Genomic DNA, 18467 nt, shown 5'->3' with positions numbered 1-18467 from the left:
CAGCTGAATGACAGCCCGTAGCCTGTGTTTTGCTACAGACAGGCTACACAATCTTCGTGTTTTCTTGCTGTCCTTAAAATCCCAGGCACATGAATGTGTGAATCACACGAAAACGAAGCCCCAAATGCATACTCCACCCTCTAAAAAAAAATAATTCTAATAAAAAATAGAAGGAGTTCAAAATAAAAATTTCCAATTTTTGTTTCTTGACCTCTAGGAGTTGGGGGTGTGTGCGGGGGCAAATATTGAGGCAGGGGGAAAGTGGTTGAATTGCTGGCCGCAATAGTTGGGGCACGTGAGTATGTCGTGCAGCTCTCTGGACAGGAGCTCCTGCACCATCCCTGCTCAGGATAAAAACCCCCACTGAAATTCCCTGCAAATCACACAGAGCAACTTGAAATCCTCACCACATTCCTAACAGCTCGCACAGTGCCATGATTGACCAAGCTGGCTTTCTCTCTTTTTTTTTCCCCCCTTCTTTCTCCTCCTTCTTCTTCTTCTTTTTTTAAAGTACACATATGATGATGCATCATAGTTATAAACAGATGGTATTTGGCCTCCTTCCTATTCTCAACATTTGGAATTCCTAAACTATGTGAATTAAACAATAATATTTTATAAACATACAAGGGATTTCACTCACTGCTTTGTTAACATAGAAATTATACAATGCTGACATTTATTTAAATTTTAAAAAGTAAACAAGAGTGTGTATTGAATTAAAGCAAACTAAAATCAACAGAAAGAAATATGTTCTGCGGGCACATTACCTACGCCGGCACCGGCCCCCTTCTCCTTCTTCTTCTTCTTCTTCTCTTTTTTTTTATTCGGGGAGACATAATGGGATGAAGCACAAATTGTAGCTTAGACAGTCTGATCCTTTGTGCTTGAAAGGCTCATTTAACACCTCGCTGTAAACAACGAGGTATTTATACCATAATTGGCCAGTTGACCATCAGTTGTTCATTTACTGTGGAACCTGCTATTATGGAGTTAAAAGTAAGTTCCTCTCTGCCGGCTTTTTCTGGGAGCGAAAGTGTGTTTGCAATTTCAGTACCAACTGGATTCAGTCTAACACTTGTACTTCGGATGAGAAACATTTTCATAATACCAAAATTTGGGGGAATAGGAGTATTCCTGCCAGGAAGGGAAGAAGAAAGTATTGGTTTTTGAAAGAAGAATTCTGTTTGCTCGGTTTCCTCTTTCCTTTCCATTTTTAACCCCTTTTTAGGCACCTCGCTAGCAGCGCAACGTCGAGAAGCACTTAGGTTTTAATCACTATTCCCAGGTCTGCAAAGAGGTTCTGTGATGAATAAATAATGAATCAGAGATTTTAATCAGTGTTATGATTTTTGAACAGCCTAATTATCATTGTTTACAGACATGCCTTTCCCATGTATCTCCTTGTTTTGCCTTCAAAGCTCCAAGGGTTAAGCCCCCAGCATCCAGCCCTCCCGTTCCTCCTCAGCGCTGCGCTCCTTTGCCCGTGTTTTCTTGCGGGGCTTGGGGGCTATTTTTTGTTTGTTTGGGATTTTTTTTGGTGTTTCTCTTCTCGGAGCGCTGACACCCAAACTGGAGGAGAGATGAAACCGGGCAGCCGGAGGCGCGCACGGCTAGGGAAAGGCTCCGCACCCGCGGAAAACCCACGGTGTGTCGGGGGTAGCCTTTGCCTGCTGTATGTATAAACGTTACCCAAAAGAGATGGAAGAGCCGCGGGGGAAGCCGGAACTCCCCTTCCGCCCGCAGCCGTGCGCGGAGCAGCGCGGAATGCACCGCGGTGCCACCCCCGGTTGCGGTGCGCCCGCGGCCCCCTCCTCGCCTTTAGCGTCATTATTTCTGCTTTAGCTGCCATTAGCCTCGTTTAACCTGCCTCTGCCCGTGTTCTCTCCTTTTGGCCTCGCCGGGATGGGAAGCGCCTTTTCCCGGGATGGGACACTCGGTGCCAACGTGTCCCCATCCCGCCCCCGTGTCAGATGCGCTCTGGGCAACTCCCGCGGCAGCCGCCGCCGCCGCCGCTTCCCGGGTTCTGTGGACGCATCCCTGTGCTCCCGTGATTCCATGCCTGCGTTCCCGCATCCCTACGCTCCACTAGCCGCATCCCTGCGCTCCTCCAGCCCCATCCCTGTGCTCCCACATCCCTGCGCTGCTCCAGCCCCATCCCTGCTCTCCACGGGCGCTTCCCGCTGCCTCCTCCCCGTTAAGCGCTCGCTGCTGCTGCTGCTGCTTTCACGGAGGGTGGGTGTCAAGTTGTGGCACAGTTCGGGAGCACTTGACGATCATTTTTCCAGCAACAGCTGTGTACGTTCGCTGAGGATGTAAAGAAATATCAGAAGATAATGCAGCGTTGCTATTTATTACCCTATAATTAAAGTTCTGACAGTGTTTCTATTATAGAACCTTATTTGCAAGGGTTCATAACTCAGAGGCAAAATTCTCTTGCAAGATGAAGCCTTGCTTCCCAGCCTCAACCATTTAAAAAAGTATTTCAGTTCAATCAGGTTGGCCTATTAGAGGGGAAAAAAAAATTCTCCAGGACATTCATTAAGGTGCTCATTTATATCTGCAAATAACAAATTGCAAAGTCCCCCAAATCAAGGATATGGAGAAGAGAGAGATAGAAAAAATGATTTTTTTTTCTTTTCTTGAGAATCAAGGATTTGTGGAAAGGTTTTAATAGAATTCTCTAGGAAATTATTCCCATGAAAACAATTTGTTTGAAAGAAAATGCCCTCCAGGCTTTTCCACACAAACTAGTCTTGGGCTAGTACACGAGAACCCAAGTTAAAAGTGACTAGGAGCAGCCATGAGATGGCTTAATTCATTTCAACTGTCCCTACTGGAATCCAAAACAAAGAGTAAACAGCCTGAGCAAAGAAAGGTGAATTCAATTTTCAAGGCCCTTTAACTTTTTAATAATCTGAGGAACAAGATGGGAGGTACATCCTACCCTCCCCAGTTCCCCTGATATAAATTCATTCAAGATTTCTGCATTGGTGTAATAGAGAAGCAGAATTTGCTCCATGATTTCTAATGAACTGCTGGCTCGCTCTTTAAAAATGCAATTAGACAAATCTAGCCTCCTAATTCAGAACAGCTTCGAGCCAAGGCAGAGGTCTCAGCGCTGCACACGCGGATGGAAGCTGGTCTGGTACCGCAGCTCCTCGCTGGGAAGGCTGGAAAGGGTTTTGCTACAAAATTCCCTGGTTATTTTAGGATTTGATTTTCTATTATATGGGAAAAGACAACTCTCATGTGGAATAAACCTGTGCTTCCTGTGATCTTGGAATACTAAGACAAAAGGATTGTAGGATTAGGTGCCTGGCCTGTTACTGTTGTAGAAGGCAAGAAGCTGCCTGGTGGGAGTGCTGCCTGGCGAGTCTGGCAGGAGCCGGGAAAAGCCATTTGGCTTTGACTCTGCACCAAAACTTGTGTCAAAGCGCTTGCAGTCGCTGTGTCGGTACAGATGAAACATCAATAAATATGAAAGGAAGGCAAGGGCTAATTCTATCACTTTACTCACAAGATTAGGTCTCCACATTCACCACTTACTCATGTGTGTAGGAACAACGGGACCGAGATCCCAATTCATCTCTCTGACCTTTTGAAGTGAAGGCTTAAATGAAGCAGCACCGAGCGGCTGTCTCATTTGATCTTCACCAGCTGCAAGACAAAACTCCTCAGGTTCTTTCAGTCTAGAGTGGGCTGGGGGGAAGACCACCTCAGGACAAACATCACATCCATCTACCTGGGAAGTCCTACCTCTCCCTCCTGACTGAGGATCTCAAAGGGTCCAGGATGGCCACTGCCATAAAGTCAAGCTGAATGTTGCAGGAGATGCAGCAAGGACCCTTTCAGCCTTGCTGTTCAGCAGCTGTGTGTCTTTGTTGAGAGTGTAAAGAACTATCAGAAGATAATCCTGCAAGGGATTCATAACTTGGGAGTCAAAACTTTCCATCAAGATGAAGCCTCATTTACCAGACTGGGCTGGGTATGGTGAGAGTATCCCTGATCAGAAGGGACACCGAGGCCAAAGGGGTCACCTTGCCAAGGAGCCGGGTGAGATCCTCTTTCCTTTGGTCATGCTGTGCACTGAAGACAGCAAATCTTCAACTCCAAAGCACAGAGCTTTGCTGTATTGAGTCTGTTCACCACAAGCCCTAGAGCAACATTACAGCATCTCCTCTTTCCCTTGGATTGGTTTGGAGCATGACCCACTGTGAAACTTCACTGAATTTGCTTTAGCTGCACCATGCCTCAGTTTCCCCATCAGCAAAGATTAAAACACATTTCTAATTAACTCCTGCTGGCATAAGGTGTGAGAACATCAGTGAACAGCTATGATACACCCTGTGAGAAGTGCAAGGCAGTCTTGTTACTTGGCTCTACAGACTATCACAGAATCACAGAACGTTAGAGGTTGGAAGGGACCTCAGAAGATCATCCAGTCCAACCCCCCTGCCAGGGCAGATCACCCAGGGCAGGTCACATAGGAATGCATCCAGCTGGGTTTTGAATGTCTCCAGAGAAGGAGACTCCACAACCTCTCTGGGCAGCCTGTTCCAGTGCTGTCCTGAGAATCATAGGATCGTAGGATATTAGAGGTTGGAAGGAACCTTCGGAGAAGATCACCTCTACTCAACTACATTAGACACCAAGAGCCAAGCTAGGTTTTGGCTGAGCAGAAAGGAGGAGGAACCAGCAGACAAAGCAGATGACTCCTGCGAAATTACAACTCTGTGGGAAAATATCCAAACACTTACTGTGGATCTCTCCTGGGGTTTTTGATGGCTTAATGGAGTAATTTTTAAGAGAGGTACCATGTGCTCCCTCTCACACTGAAACAGGATGGTTCGGCATCTTGACGGCATCAGAAGTTGTCAGAAGGCACGGAGGGGAGAGCAGCCCCTTTCACCTGCTGTGAATGGAGCCTGGGCAAGGGGAAGATGCTGCCCGGTGACAGCCTGCCTGGATGGGGAGAGGAGCTACCCTGTCTAAGGAGGGAAGCTGAAACCTCACCGCTGTCCACAAAGAGATCTTACCAGGCTTCACATCCCAGAGTCCTCTTCCTGCTTCTTTCCAGAGCTGAAAATCTTGGAATTGTCATAACATTTTATTATCACTTGCAAACCAGCCTCTCCTTCATCAGATAAAGACACAATTGCATTCATTGACTCTGACACAAGGATACGCATAGTGATAAACAGACAGATAGATGTACACACTTATACATGAATGAGATATGCTAATTAAAAATTGCAGTGGGCACTTTATTAAAAATTTATTGTACAATCTACATCTTCAAAACATTTTACATCAACAAATCCAGCGGCTTGACTGCTGGAATGGGAAGCGATTTATCTTGAAAAGGCTGTGTTTGTAACGGGATGCGACGGTTCTTGATGAACCGCCGCTACATTTCCACTCCTGGTTTCCACTGGAAGCATTTCTGACTGTTATCTGTTTGTTCTCCATCCTTGAGAGGAATAAAACAAGTGTCTGTGCTTTCATTTTATCGGATAGATGGCACCACGTAGCATATTTCCCATGCTAGCTTGAATTACAGCTGTTTATCTTTCAGCTTTCTTTAAGATTAATTAAATGCAAATGTAACTCCACGAATCATGGGATTACCTGCCAGACCCCTTATTAATACCTTCACTTAACCCAACCCCCCCTGTGCCAGAGAGTCATTAATTTACCAAAAAAAAAAGAAAAAAAAAGAAAAGAAAAACAAAAAAGCAAAGCCAGGGAAGTGCAAAAGCAGCCCTTCGCCTCCCAACCACCCAGAGATGGCTGCCCAATTAGTCCGGCGGCGTTCGGGATCCTCCTTTCAGGCCCTGTGGCCCTTTGAGGACACAATAAGGCTCCAATGATAACCTGGCAACCTAGGTAGAAACTCAGCCAAGTGTGAGCGTTTGAAGCTGCAGCTTGGCTGCCATCGTGTCGGCGAAAAGAAAGAATTCAGGCACCATGTCATCCAGTACAAAGGATAAAAACAGATTCAACCGGAAATTCAATGTGGCACCACATATGGGATACATGAGTGCGGTTACACAACAGGCCACATATTTTTTTTGAACAGTCTCCTGCATGTGATGCCGAGGACATGTGTAACCATCATAACGTCTCTAAGAATCTGTATTTAATTTGAGCTGGGGTGGTGGCAGGGATTGGAGATCTGAAGCCGCCACAGGTTTGTGGCAGATGGCTCTGTGTCAGCTATGACAAGCAGCCAGGCTCGGCTTCCTCTGCAGATTTTCTTTTCTCTCTGATCAGGTAAATATGGGCACACTCTGGAAACTTCCACAATTCTGCCTGAGGCTGCAAGTTTGTGACTTAGCCCCATCTGTCACAAATCTTCCCTCGGTTCTGCTGCGAGCAGAGACCTGAATTTACCGCCGAGCGCTGCCCAAGCAAACCCAGCCGTCTCGCCCTGCGAGGAAGCACAAGAGAGAAGCCACCAAAGCCACGTTAGATGCTGCGACACAAAAGGGATGTGGCTCAGTGTGGAAATGTTCTGCAGCTCCCGGCATTTCAGGAGGTGTGGAAGTGGCTCGGGCAGAGAACGCTTCCTGGCAAATGGAATGGACTCTTCTGGGTATGTCTGCTTGTTTTCTAAGACAGGTAAACTGGTTGGCATCCCCAGGTTATCTGCTCCTGGATGAACACCATCAGAGGTCTCTTTGCTTTCCTGGTGGTCTTGGTGGACATGCCAAGCATTGAATACCTGCAGGGATTTACCTGCATCTCTCACCCTCTGACATGGCAGAACCATGGAGTGGGGATGAATTCTCCTGCTTGACCATCATCAGTCTGGCTCCTGGGCTTTATATCTGAGTAACCTTAAGAGAGAATAAATTCAACTCCTACTTTTGGGAATGAGAACTCTGCAAAGGTCTGGGCATTTTTTTTTGGTGTTTTTTTGGTAAGGAACAGTGATTCAGTCAACAGATCCTAAAACAGCAGAGATGAAGAGAAGCAAAGTTTTCACATAAAGCATGAAGAACAGGCAGCACAGGAAGATGCCATGAGCAGTACAAGATCTCCTACGAAATAACCAACTTATTTGTTTCTTGTGTCTTAAGAAACAATTGACATCTACTCTGCCATCACTGGACTTCAGAGTTAACCCTTAGAATTATTAAGGAGTATTCATCCCTTTGGACCTGCTGTTTCAGGACAGCTGGAGTTCAAGCAGACAGTACTGAAGTGGTGGGCATTTCATGAACTTAAAAAAAACACCAACACCCCAAAACCTGAATAAAATGAAGAATCAGAGCCCATTATTCAGCACAGAACCTGAGATTTGCAGGCAGAGGGATTTGCAGAGCCAATTTATAGTGGGGCAGCTTTACTCTGTGACCCAGCTTCTTCCCTCTCTATGTGCTGGTGAAGAATCAAGGTGGAAAGCAGCTTGGAGTAATTACTTTTGGAGCTCAACTTTCAAACTCCAAGCACCTTTGGAAACCACCATCTAAAGACAGCATTGGTTTACATGACTTGGGTGCACTGTGAGGCCCAAGTCAGGGCTAGGTAACACTCCTGAGCAGAGCAACAGTACTTCCCTGAACAAACTGGGCTGCTCTGCAGTTTGGAGGCCTTTTCAAAATAATCTCATTCTTTCTGTCTTTAAAGGGAAAACATCAAATGTTGGATGTGAGTCTGTGCAAGATACACTGGTGGGTACCTTGCACAGGGTGTTTTAGAACACTCTGACAGCTATGTAGGAAAATAGTTTCAGGCTTCCTTTCTGCAGGTAATTCAAATAAACTCTGCTGACAAACTAAGTTTTTGTGCTTTTTGCAACTATTCTTTCAAAGTCAGTCCTACTTCCTATGACCTATTTCTCCATCTTCCACTTTACAGTGGCTGTGGTTCATCTGCCAGGTTTTATTTACTTTCTAGAATGAAATTGGAAGCTATCTAACATTGTTAGAACAGAAAGTTCAGAGTCCTGATGCTTATGCTAAAAGATGCACATGCAACTGCTGTCTTCATGAAGGCTTTCTTCCTGCTCTACAACTGCACCAACTGCCATCAACAACGTTTTCAGAGCTGCAATTTACTAGATGTACATATCTGAGAGCCACGTGCCAGGCAAGCCTTGGGAAGGCTACACACATTGAATCATAACCATAGAATAATAGTATCACAGAACCACAGAACCACAGAATTAATCATAGAATCAATCATAGAACGGCTTAGGTTGGAATGGACCTCAGAGATCATCTACTCCAACCTCCCTGACATGGATAAGGACACCTCTCAACTTGTCTCAGCTGCTCAAGGCCTCATCCACCTGGAAGGAGGCATCCACAGCCTCCCTGAGCAACCTATTCCAGAGTCTCAGCACCCTCCTACTGAAGAACTTCTTCCTCAGCTCCACTCTAACCCTGCTCTCCGTCATCTTCAAACCATTCCCCTTTGTCCTGTCTCTAGGCTCCCTTATGAAAAGTCCCTCTGCAGCCTTCCTGCAGGATCCCTTCAGGTATTGGAAGGCAGCTCTAAGATCTCTCCAGAATCTTCTCTTCTCCAGGCTGAACACCCCCAGCTCCCTCAGCCTCTCCTCACAGCAGAGCTGCTCCAGCCCTTGGATCATATTTGTGGCCTCCTCTGGACTCACTCCAACAGCTCTGTGTCCTTCTTCTGCAAGGGACACCAGAACTGGAGGCAGGATTGGAGGTGAAGTCTCAGCAGAGCAGAGTCAAGGGTCAGAATCCCCTCTCTTATCCTGCTGCCCACACTCCTCTGACTTCAGTCCAGCACATAGCTGCCTTCTGGGCTGCATGAGGGCACTGCTGGCTCATGAGGAGCTTCTCACCCACCAACACCCCCGAGTCTCTCTCTTCAGTGCTACTCTCAACCCACTCTGCACCCAGCCTGGATTTGTGCCTAGGATTGGTCCAACCCAGATGCAGGACCTTGCACTTTTACTTGTTGAGCCTCATGCAGTTGGCACTAGGCCACTTCTCAAGGCTGTCAAGATTCTATGCAACTGTACATACATGTGTTGAGGTCTGTACAGACTTGCATTGTGTCTATGTATGTATGGCAGAATGATCCAGCAGGCAACTGCAACAGCTAGATCCCTTCTTCCACAGAGATCCACATTAGTTAGCAGACCTCACTATATCACAGCTGATTCCAGCTCTTCCACATGTTGCTTGAAGACCTCATGTTGACCTAAAATGCTTCAATTGTGTCCCACAGTCCAGCAGCTAGTCCCATCTGTGCAAGCACTTCTATCACCCATACATATGGATATGAAAAATGGCAAGACTTCAGTCTAGCCTGGATACAACCTGGAGCAACTTCATCCAACTTTCAAGCCAGGTCCTACTTTAAAGCTGGCCCTGCTTTGAGCAGAAGCTGTCCAGGTGACCCACAGAGGTCCCTTCCTTGATTACTCTATGATTCTATGTTCAAAGTAACCAAAGTTTTCTTTCACAGAAGAAATTCTTATGTTACATATATTGCACTTAGAATCCCATGCCTAAGTACTGACAGAGAGACAGGAGAGAATGGACATAGCATGCTGCACTCTGGAGCTTCCAGGCTGCTATAACCTTCCCATATGGACTCTGAGAAGCAGACCAAGATCACTTTTGAAACCATTTTATGTTATGCTCACTGGAAACTGAATGTCTGAAGAGGCAAACACAAGTTTCCCACTTGTGCTCCCAACCCCCTTCTGACCTGCACCTAATGCTGACCAAGCAGAAGCACAAATCCAATCCAATGCCTCCTTCTTTCTCTGCAAACATGCTCTGCTGATGAACAGGAAAGCAGCAGGATGGATGGAAATATTTATACTGTTTGCATACCCCATAAAGCTCTACATTAACTTTATCAGCTCGGGACAAAAGATCTGGAGAACACTGTAAGCAAACATCTGCTCAATATACATTCACCATTAAAAAGTAAACAGTAGGTCTGGCTCCATAAGGAACAGGTTGAAAATTATCAGAGTAAAACACATCACATAAACTGATGGCACGGCCTAGAACACACTGCAAAGCAATGATCACACCAGAACAAATCCAGCTCTGAAGCACCCAAATGGCTTGAATGATGTGAGATCAGAATATAAACATGGAATAACACTCAGGAGGAGAGATTGAAAGTGTTTATAAAACAATGGATGGTATAGCAAAGATGGCTGACAGGGATTTTCTCCTTCAAGCTGACCAACTACAGAAAAAGAAGACAATGCAACTGAAGGTGGGGAAACCCTGAGGCAAAGGAAGGAAATGCTTTTAAATGCCATCTGTATACATATGATGATCTCCTTTGCTGTAAGAAGCTGTGAGAGACAAGAAGAGGGTTTCCAAAGGCCTCAATGTCAAATGGAGAACTCTGGAATTTTGGCAGTACTTTACACAAAAGAAGGTTATGAAAGGTTATGAAATCTCCAAGTCCAGTGTGTTAGGAACAGTCCCTAAAAGACAAAGAGAAGATCTCTAATGCCCTGTGACTACCTTTGTAAGTCTTCTCCCAAGTATCAGCTGCTCATCACAGTATCAAACATATGGCATGCTGATCCATGGCAGGGAGCATCCTCATGGAAAAACAGATTTCTCATGAAGTTTTGCTGGGGTGTGGGTGAAGATAAGGGCAGAGGTCTCATCCCCAGCCCTTAGATGGCCTGTACAAGAACTGTGAATAACTACTCCTTGTGACAGGGCTGAGTGGCTGATGGGACATCTGGCATGAGGCTCCCCTGCATCCTCATGTGTCCAGCACCCCATATCCTTAGGCTGAGAATGCCTCCTGCTGCTTTCCTGGCTATGCCTCAATCTTAAAGCTGGATCAGGAGTGGTTTTCCCTTCTACACGTGTTCCTGAATTACCAAAGATACTGCTTTATCTCAAATCAGAGCAAAAAGAGAAGGAACAAAAGAGGAAATAAAAGAAAAAGGAAAGAAAAAAGTTCTGTTAGAACTGCCCTACACAGCCAAATCCTGAGACTGGAAACAATTCAGATGTCTACGGTCTAACTGGGATCTTAATTTGATTTTACAGCAGTTTAATCCCTTTGAATTCAGCAGACTTCCTTCTACAGTGGTGTAAGAAAGAAAAGGAGGGGGGGGGAAGGAAAAAAAATCACGCCATGTGTCTTTTCATAGGCAGGTGAGCTTCTGTAGTGTGATGGAAATGAGAAGATGAATGTCAGAAAGTGGGCCAAATTCTTTTCTCTGTTAAAGAAGCATGAGCGAGAGGAGGATTTTTCTGTAGGAACTGAAGCTGACAGCATGTCAACCAGCACTCATTCAGCTGGGAGGGCTGGGAGAGATTATTTAAAGTTGTCAGCTCCTTCCATGCCTGGCTTTTGGCAACTCTTCTTGTCCCTTTCCACTGTATACTCTTTATACATGCTGTTTTAAATTAAGAAACTGAAGTGAGGGAACTGAAAGGTAAACTTAAAGAAAATAATGCAGAAACAAATGCTTTGCCCTATTTTATGGTTTGTTTGGTGGTTGGGGTGTTTTTTTTAACATTTTAAATCTACTAGATAGGAAGCTTGTGAACACTGACAGGTCTTATGGTATATTCTGACAGAAAATGATGCCCTGGTGCTGTTCCTTGCTTCATTCTGGCTCTTTACTTTGGCAACCACAAGCACCCAGAACCAGAGAGCAACGTTTGATTCCATAAAGCTGTAACAGAACAAATAAATGATAACAAATGAAGTCTGCTTTCCACTCATCTCAATCTTCTGCTAATAACTGGTAGGAGGCAATGGTGAAATGCAAATGAGCCAGCCGTGGGTGCTGTGAATAGGCAGGGTAAGTAATACATCACTGGGAAAGGTTTTCATAGGTGCTTACATTAGGGATGCTTTAAAAAGTCTGCCAGCATCAATCTGCTGCACTGAGTTGAGCTACTGCAGTTTAATGCCTTGGTCTGTGCATTTTCAGAGGGACATTCCCTGTGTCTGGCTCTCTAACCTGACTGCCCTGCTGCCGTTTATCTCTCTTTCACCCCTAACTTTGTCAGCACAAGCACTGAGGACAGCTGAAGGAATAAACTGCCTCTTTAATTAGCCTGCTGCCTAATTATTATGGATATCCTTAGTAATAAAACCCCAACAATATGTAAAAGGATAAGCCAAGGTACTTGTGATGATGATAACTTCCCAATCCGTGAAGCAGAATCCCCAATCAGGAGAGAAAAACACTGTTTGCTTTAAAAAGCATTTTGATTTTCAAGACCTCACAGCTGCTTTATGAACTGCAGGCAGGGAGCAGGTCAGGAAGGCTGCTGCTGAAAGAGAAGCAGCTAGCACGCATTGCTGTGCTGGGATCCCTTTTTCTATTCCACTGTAGTGTATAAAGGATTATATTGATCTGGAAAAAAAACACCCTGAAAATACATGGGAAGTGCTGCATACCCTTCATGACTGCACTTTTCTCTGCTTCCTAAAAGGCAGCATCATTCCAAATGGAATGACACTAAGAGCACATGCCTGAGCTAGAGTTCTTCCAGGAGCTTTTGCTGGTAGCTTCACTGCAAAGGAGGACTTGCATACGTGGGTGTAGGTACAAAAAGACAACTCTAACAGTATCCGCTGAGCTGATCCAAAGCCTATTAAAGACAACAGGGATCTCTTCACTGGTGCTCACAGGTTCTGGATTAGGCTCTGCTTTACTCATTTTAAAACAATCCCCTGTTCAGCTCGCCTGCTACCTGTTGCACACAGATCTGCACAGGGCTGGCTGAGATAAAACACCTTCAGCTTCTGCCTGCAAATCATCCCAAGGGATTGTTATTTTTTTTAAGAAACAGAAAAATCCTTCAAGGAAAGTAGCATTTTGCACACATTTCAAACCCATGCTATTTCATACCAGCATTTGCTCTCCTGATGTTTCCACTTTTAGTGCTCCTTGGCTCTGTTTAGTAGCTGGGGATCCAGCCACAGAGAGAAGATCCATGGTGAACACAACTATCAGCTGAACTTGAGGCACTGGGAAACGTCAAGGTAAATGTTTAAGGACTGTTTTCCCTTTGAAGACACCATGTACAACTACACAACACTACTGACTCAAGAAGCAATGCTGAACACTGGAAGTGTTCAGTCAGCATTTTAAACTATTATGAGCTACCTTCTGAACCATTGCCAAGTTAATAGACAATGAAAGATAATGAGCTTGAAATTGGGTGTTAAATTGCATTTTTGGTTCTCTCCTTTTTTTTCTTTCTTTCTTTTTTTTTTTTTTTCCCCATGAAGTTTAACTGTTTCCTGCAGAACCAACCTCATCTTTGATGTATCATTATGTAAATGTCTATTTTTAGCTCACAAGAACAGTCAGGCGTGGGCTAAAGCCTCGCTCCTCCCGCTACATGTGTGCGGGAAGGGGGAGAGACGCAGACGACGCACAGCAAGACCCAACACTCTCCTGGTCCCCAGAGGGAGGAGGAAGGTGGAGAGATGAGGTTAGGTCTGCTGGCAGCATGAGCTTCCAAATTAAGGAGGAGATTGCTCAACTTGCTCATTAACAGTGTTCCTGGGAACGCTAAGAAGGCCACGTCTGTACCGCGCGACTAACGTTACGCGAGGAGCGTTTCTGTGCCCTTCTTTAAGGACTTTGGCTGAATTCAGGCTTTTTACAACCTGAAACACCTTTGTCATGTAGGATTAACAAGCATCCAACCCACCCACGGCATAGCCAGGACTGAAACAGTCAGAAAACGTTGCAAATGTGCGTGTCAGCATGCAGAAAACAGCGGTTATTTGTCTAAAAACAGCATCATGGAATAATAGCTCTTCACTGGGAGCACATCGAATTCAGGGCTTCATCTAAAACGGTGTAATTAAAAGTTAACAACAACAACAACAAAGAGAAGTGACTTTCAGCAGTATAAATACACCTCTTTAAAAAGCAAAAGTCAGCCTAGCACCGACCATTCGACCCAAACTCAGATGGAAACTGTGCTTTCTCTACCTGACTGCCAAGAACAGGACATGATAAATGCCAGCACGATTTTATGCTTCTGGTAAACTTTTTTCCTATGCTAAACACACCTTAAAAAAAAAATAATCAAAGTGTTAAAACAGTAACAACTATGAAAATAATTCTGAAAACAATTCAAACCATTCCACAAGGCAGAGAAATCTTACCTGATACCAGTCACCTGCACATGTATTTGTTGCTTTTTTTTTTGAGGACAGGAAGATTAAATTAGGATAGGAAGGTAAGGGCTTATCCTCATTAATGTAATTGTGGGATCTTTCTTTTATTTTCCTTTTAGACTAATGAGTTGCATTAATCCAGGTTTGTTTTTATAAGCCTCTTGGGTCCCAATGTAAAGGACAGGCATTTTACAAAACAATAAATTAAAACAACAAACCCCCCCCCCCCCCAACCCAACCCAAAAAAGGCATGTAGCATGCATTAAGTGCACATATTTCATAAGACCTAGGTTAATACAACTGGCATCTAGTTTAATTAATCCTTGTTAGTGAAACAACTAATATCCCTCCCTAGCATGTTTCCTTTAAACATCAGTATGTTAATTAAATGTTGTTTTGTTGTGTTTTTTAAGGGTTTGATTTCCCCCCCACCCCCGCCCCCACCACTTTTGCTTTGCACTTCCGACGTGGCATCCCGGCACCCATAAAACTCCTTCTCGACAGCTACCTTATAGAGATGTTTCCTCACGATATCTGGCCTCCTGCAGAAATTCTGAAGCCTTTTAAAGAGCTGTTCAGGTGTAGAATACAGATATTCAGCTGCAGGAAAAGGAGGAGGAGGGAAGGGGAAAAGAAAAAAAAAAAGGAAAGGAAAGGAAAAAAAAAGAAGCAGATACATTTTTAATGAAACAAAAACCTCAAAGCACACACTCGATATTAGTCACTTTACTAATTAAAAATGCATATTGCTCTGTGCCGCCTCGTGTTTTACATTATTTAAGCATGATTTTATAAGGTTACCTCAGCTCACAAGGATGTTTAATGCTAAATAAGGCTGTGTAGTTGTGCTGTTTAGACATCTCCTTTGGGTGATTAAAATACATTATTCTAATGTAACACAATGCATATGTGATACATTTAGTGATGAGATTTTTTTTTTGCCTTTTTTTTTTTCCCCCTCCCTTTTCCAAAGAGCTGCTACTACATTAGTGTGGATCCTGGGCTGCAGTTGCATGCTATTAAGTATTAAATTGTTTATATAATTTGGTATGATTTTGAAGCCTTTTTCTTCTTTGCACTTTTTTTTCCCTTTGACCGTCCCCCCCCTTTTTTTCCTTTCCCTTCCATTTCCCCCCCCTTTTCTCCCCCTTTTTCCTCCCTTCCCTCTCCCTCTCTCCCTTCCCCCTTTTTTTCCCCTTTTCCCCCATTTTCCCTCCCCTTATTTTTTTTTCTTCAAACTGTCTATCAAAAATAAATAAATCTGCAAACCATTGCAGCACGGCTGACCTTTCAACAACAACAAAAAAATCTATCATCCTGGGTTGTGTATGCTAACAATGAAGAATGCTATTTCAAAACTTGCTTTTGTGTTATCTTAAAAGAACAGATGGCAAATATAAACTCCTTCTAATGTATTAAAACACATAAAATTTGCCTTAACACTAACACGTTGGCTTGCCAAATAAACAATTGCTTTTGCTCAAGTTGAGGCTCAAACTTTCTATTTCAGCATGGATCCACGCTGGCGGGTTTCAGCCAGGACGGTGTGCAGATGAAAGCAGCTACCTGGGAATATCTCTGGGTACACCAAAGCTTTGGGACACAGTGGATAGCAGCCACAGTAGACGGCTTCGATCCTGCGGGTCAGAAATAAAAGCGACATCAGAGAGCCGAAGAAACTTCTTTTGGTGCGAGAGGGTTGAGGTTGACTACATACAGCAAGAGCCAAACGTGGTGGTTTTCTTTTCCCCCTCAGCAGCACAATCCTTCTAAATGCCAAAGTTGCTCTTTTGAAAGAAAATTTTATTGATCATATGAATTACATAGAACAGAACAGCGAGCATATGTTTTGTTCGCTGAATAAATCAAAGCGCAGCTCTGCATTTTTTTGTTTTTTAAATACTGTTTAACACATTTTATAATCAGCAGACAGACACATGTAACAACATGGTGAAGTATGGATGGCTTTGCCTTAATAATGCTGCAGAAAAAAAACCCTCAAACCAACCCCCAAACCCAGGGCGCTCCGTGCGCCCGCCGGGATGCGTGGGGTAGCTACGCTCAGATGATCGCTGGTACCTGGCTGAGCAGAGGCTTGCCTTAAAGACTCCAAAGGTTAGGGTTAAATATAGCCCAGGAACAACTTGCAGCATGCTTCAGGCTGGGATATTTGAGCTCTTGCACACGCTTCAGATAATTTCCTTGATTTTTTTCAGGATCTAAACGGTGGTAGTTTTTAATAAGTAATGATGAGGCTGCTCAGCCAAGGCGCGCGGCGCTTGGCAGTTGTGTTTTTATCAGGGAGGAATTTAGAAACCTGCTGCTAACACCAACCCCAAACCTCTTGCAACTGCAACAGGGTGCAAAGTTTTCCAGCAGCGAGGGCAGGGGCAAGCTGTCCTCTTGCTGCTCGCTTTGCAGTAGCTGAAGGGGTTAAGGCATCAGGTTTGCAGTTTATTTCTTTTTGCATAATGGCCATTGCTCTGGCAGAGCTGTCCCTCCAAAGCTACAACTGTAATTTTCTGCTGGCCAGCAATGACACAGTGCAATTCAAAACACTTCTTAAAATATGTTTATTTTATGAGAGTTCTTTGAATTTCCTCCAACATGTTGACCATACGAGGACTTTATTTTTAACTGCAGTCCCCAGAAGGAAAAAAAACAAACCACCAACAACTCCCCCCCCACCCCCCCGTCCATGATCTGAAATCTTGTCAAACTTCACCTTTTCTATTTTCAGTGACAACCCAGCAAGGTTTTTTAGCTACCTTCGTGTGCGTGCTGGGCTTGGTGTTTTATTACGAGGCACCCAGAAGGAATTCTGCTCCCTTCAGATCTCCTCACTTTAACCAAAATGAAATAAAAGAATAACACACTCAACTTGCAGGCTAGAAAACCCTCCACGAAACCCAAAGACACGCGTTCCTCCGCTGAGGCTTGTGCTAAGCACTCCTTGCTAGATTGTTGCTTTGCTTTGGTTTTGGTTTTATTTATTATTTTTTTCCTCCCCATAAACTTTAAAATTTGTAATTTATGTTGGGTTTTTATTTATTTCCCTTCCTCCCCCCACCCCCCCCAAATAACATATGCACTTCAGATTGCATTCTAAACCTTACCAACAATTTCAAAGTGTACATCGTCTAGCACTATAGTTTTTTTTTTCCTTAAACCAAAGGGAAATGTTTCTGATGTGTGATTTAATTGATGATTTCAGTCCTTAAATATTGTGTCATATGTCAAAGCAAATAGATTTCTAAAGTTTTCTTTAATCTAGGAGGGGATAAAAAAAAAAAGGAGGAAAAAAAAAAGAAAAGAGTGAAACTGTGGACATTTCAGTAATAGCTCAGATCACTGAGTTATGGTAGAATATTTGCTTTTTAATCATATTGCATGGGGGGGTGGGGGGGGGCAGGGGGAGGGAGGAAATGTATATATCTGAAATAAATGAACAGCTCCCTAAAAGAGAACTGCAGGCCAAGATGCAATCTGAGTCACCATTTCAGTATGGAGCTTTCCCCCTATGAAATCCCTCCATCAGGATCATGAATCAGTTAAATCAGAATCGAAAGCCTCCCTGGTTTGCCGGATGAAAGTTAAAATTTGGGATTCTTTCCTTTGCTAATCATCTCATTTGCATACTCATTTGCCACCCTTCTGCACCCGCGCTTCCATCCACTTCCACTTCCTGACGGCTCCTTCCTCCAGCGCAGGAGGTCTGGCAGCAAACCCCCTCCACCTTTCAAACCCCGAGACCTCTTGCTCAGCCCCACGCATGGACGCAGCCTCCGGTCTGGAGACGGCTGGAAAAGCTTTGCAGCTTCCATGTGTTCCTGCCCCCTCTCCAGAAAAGTAGCACATCACCAGGCTAATACAATTATTCTTCATTCCGATCCTTAAGCACTGCTAGTTAAATAATAAATAGGGTTCCGATTGATCTATTGTTAAAATGGCTAGTAAATGGCCTTTTTATTCCAATTAACAAATCAGCTGCTAAATCTATGAATCTTAATATTCAGATCTATTCACTTCAATTCATACAATTTATCTGCAAATAGTTGTTGGGCTTTTGATTCTAAATATAATTAGCTGATAATTTTGCTTGGCTGAATTACTTTTCTGGAGGGCCTGCTAAGGCTCTCAGTCGCATTATCTAGCAATAATGAATCTGATAGGTGAAATTTTTTACTGTAATGAGGATGAGACACAGTTGTGACACCTGAGTCTAGTAATAACAGAAGACTGCTAATTATCGACAGCACTTTTTCGTGTGATGCACAGAGTGGAGGGAGAGAGGGGGAAAAAAAAATCCCTCATTATTAAAAAATAAAAAGTTACAA

At 44.0% G+C, this 18467-nt stretch overlaps 1 protein-coding gene across 7 annotated transcripts in view; it reads right to left on the bottom strand.

The window, feature by feature from the left end:
* Window positions 1-5240: 5240 nt before the first annotated feature.
* The window catches only part of GTDC1 (glycosyltransferase like domain containing 1), a 228600-nt gene continuing 215373 nt past the window's right edge, over window positions 5241-18467 (bottom strand). For all 7 annotated transcript variants that reach the window (XM_068158703.1, XM_068158699.1, XM_068158704.1 and 4 more), the window contains 3 exons: window positions 15697-15767; window positions 14639-14730; window positions 5241-6433 (listed from right to left, as the gene is read on the bottom strand). In XM_068158703.1, coding sequence (XP_068014804.1) covers window positions 6350-6433; window positions 14639-14730; window positions 15697-15767 — 247 coding nt within the window. In that variant the 3' untranslated portion in view covers window positions 5241-6349. The remainder of the gene's footprint in view (window positions 6434-14638; window positions 14731-15696; window positions 15768-18467) is intronic.

This window comes from Melanerpes formicivorus, unplaced genomic scaffold (assembly GCF_026170545.1).
Source record: "Melanerpes formicivorus ecotype bairdi unplaced genomic scaffold, bMelFor1.0.p_v2 SCAF_41, whole genome shotgun sequence".
Taxonomy (NCBI): Eukaryota; Metazoa; Chordata; class Aves; order Piciformes; family Picidae; genus Melanerpes; species Melanerpes formicivorus.
The sequence above is the reverse complement of the archived record's forward strand: the minus strand, read 5'-3'. Positions and strand labels throughout refer to the sequence as shown.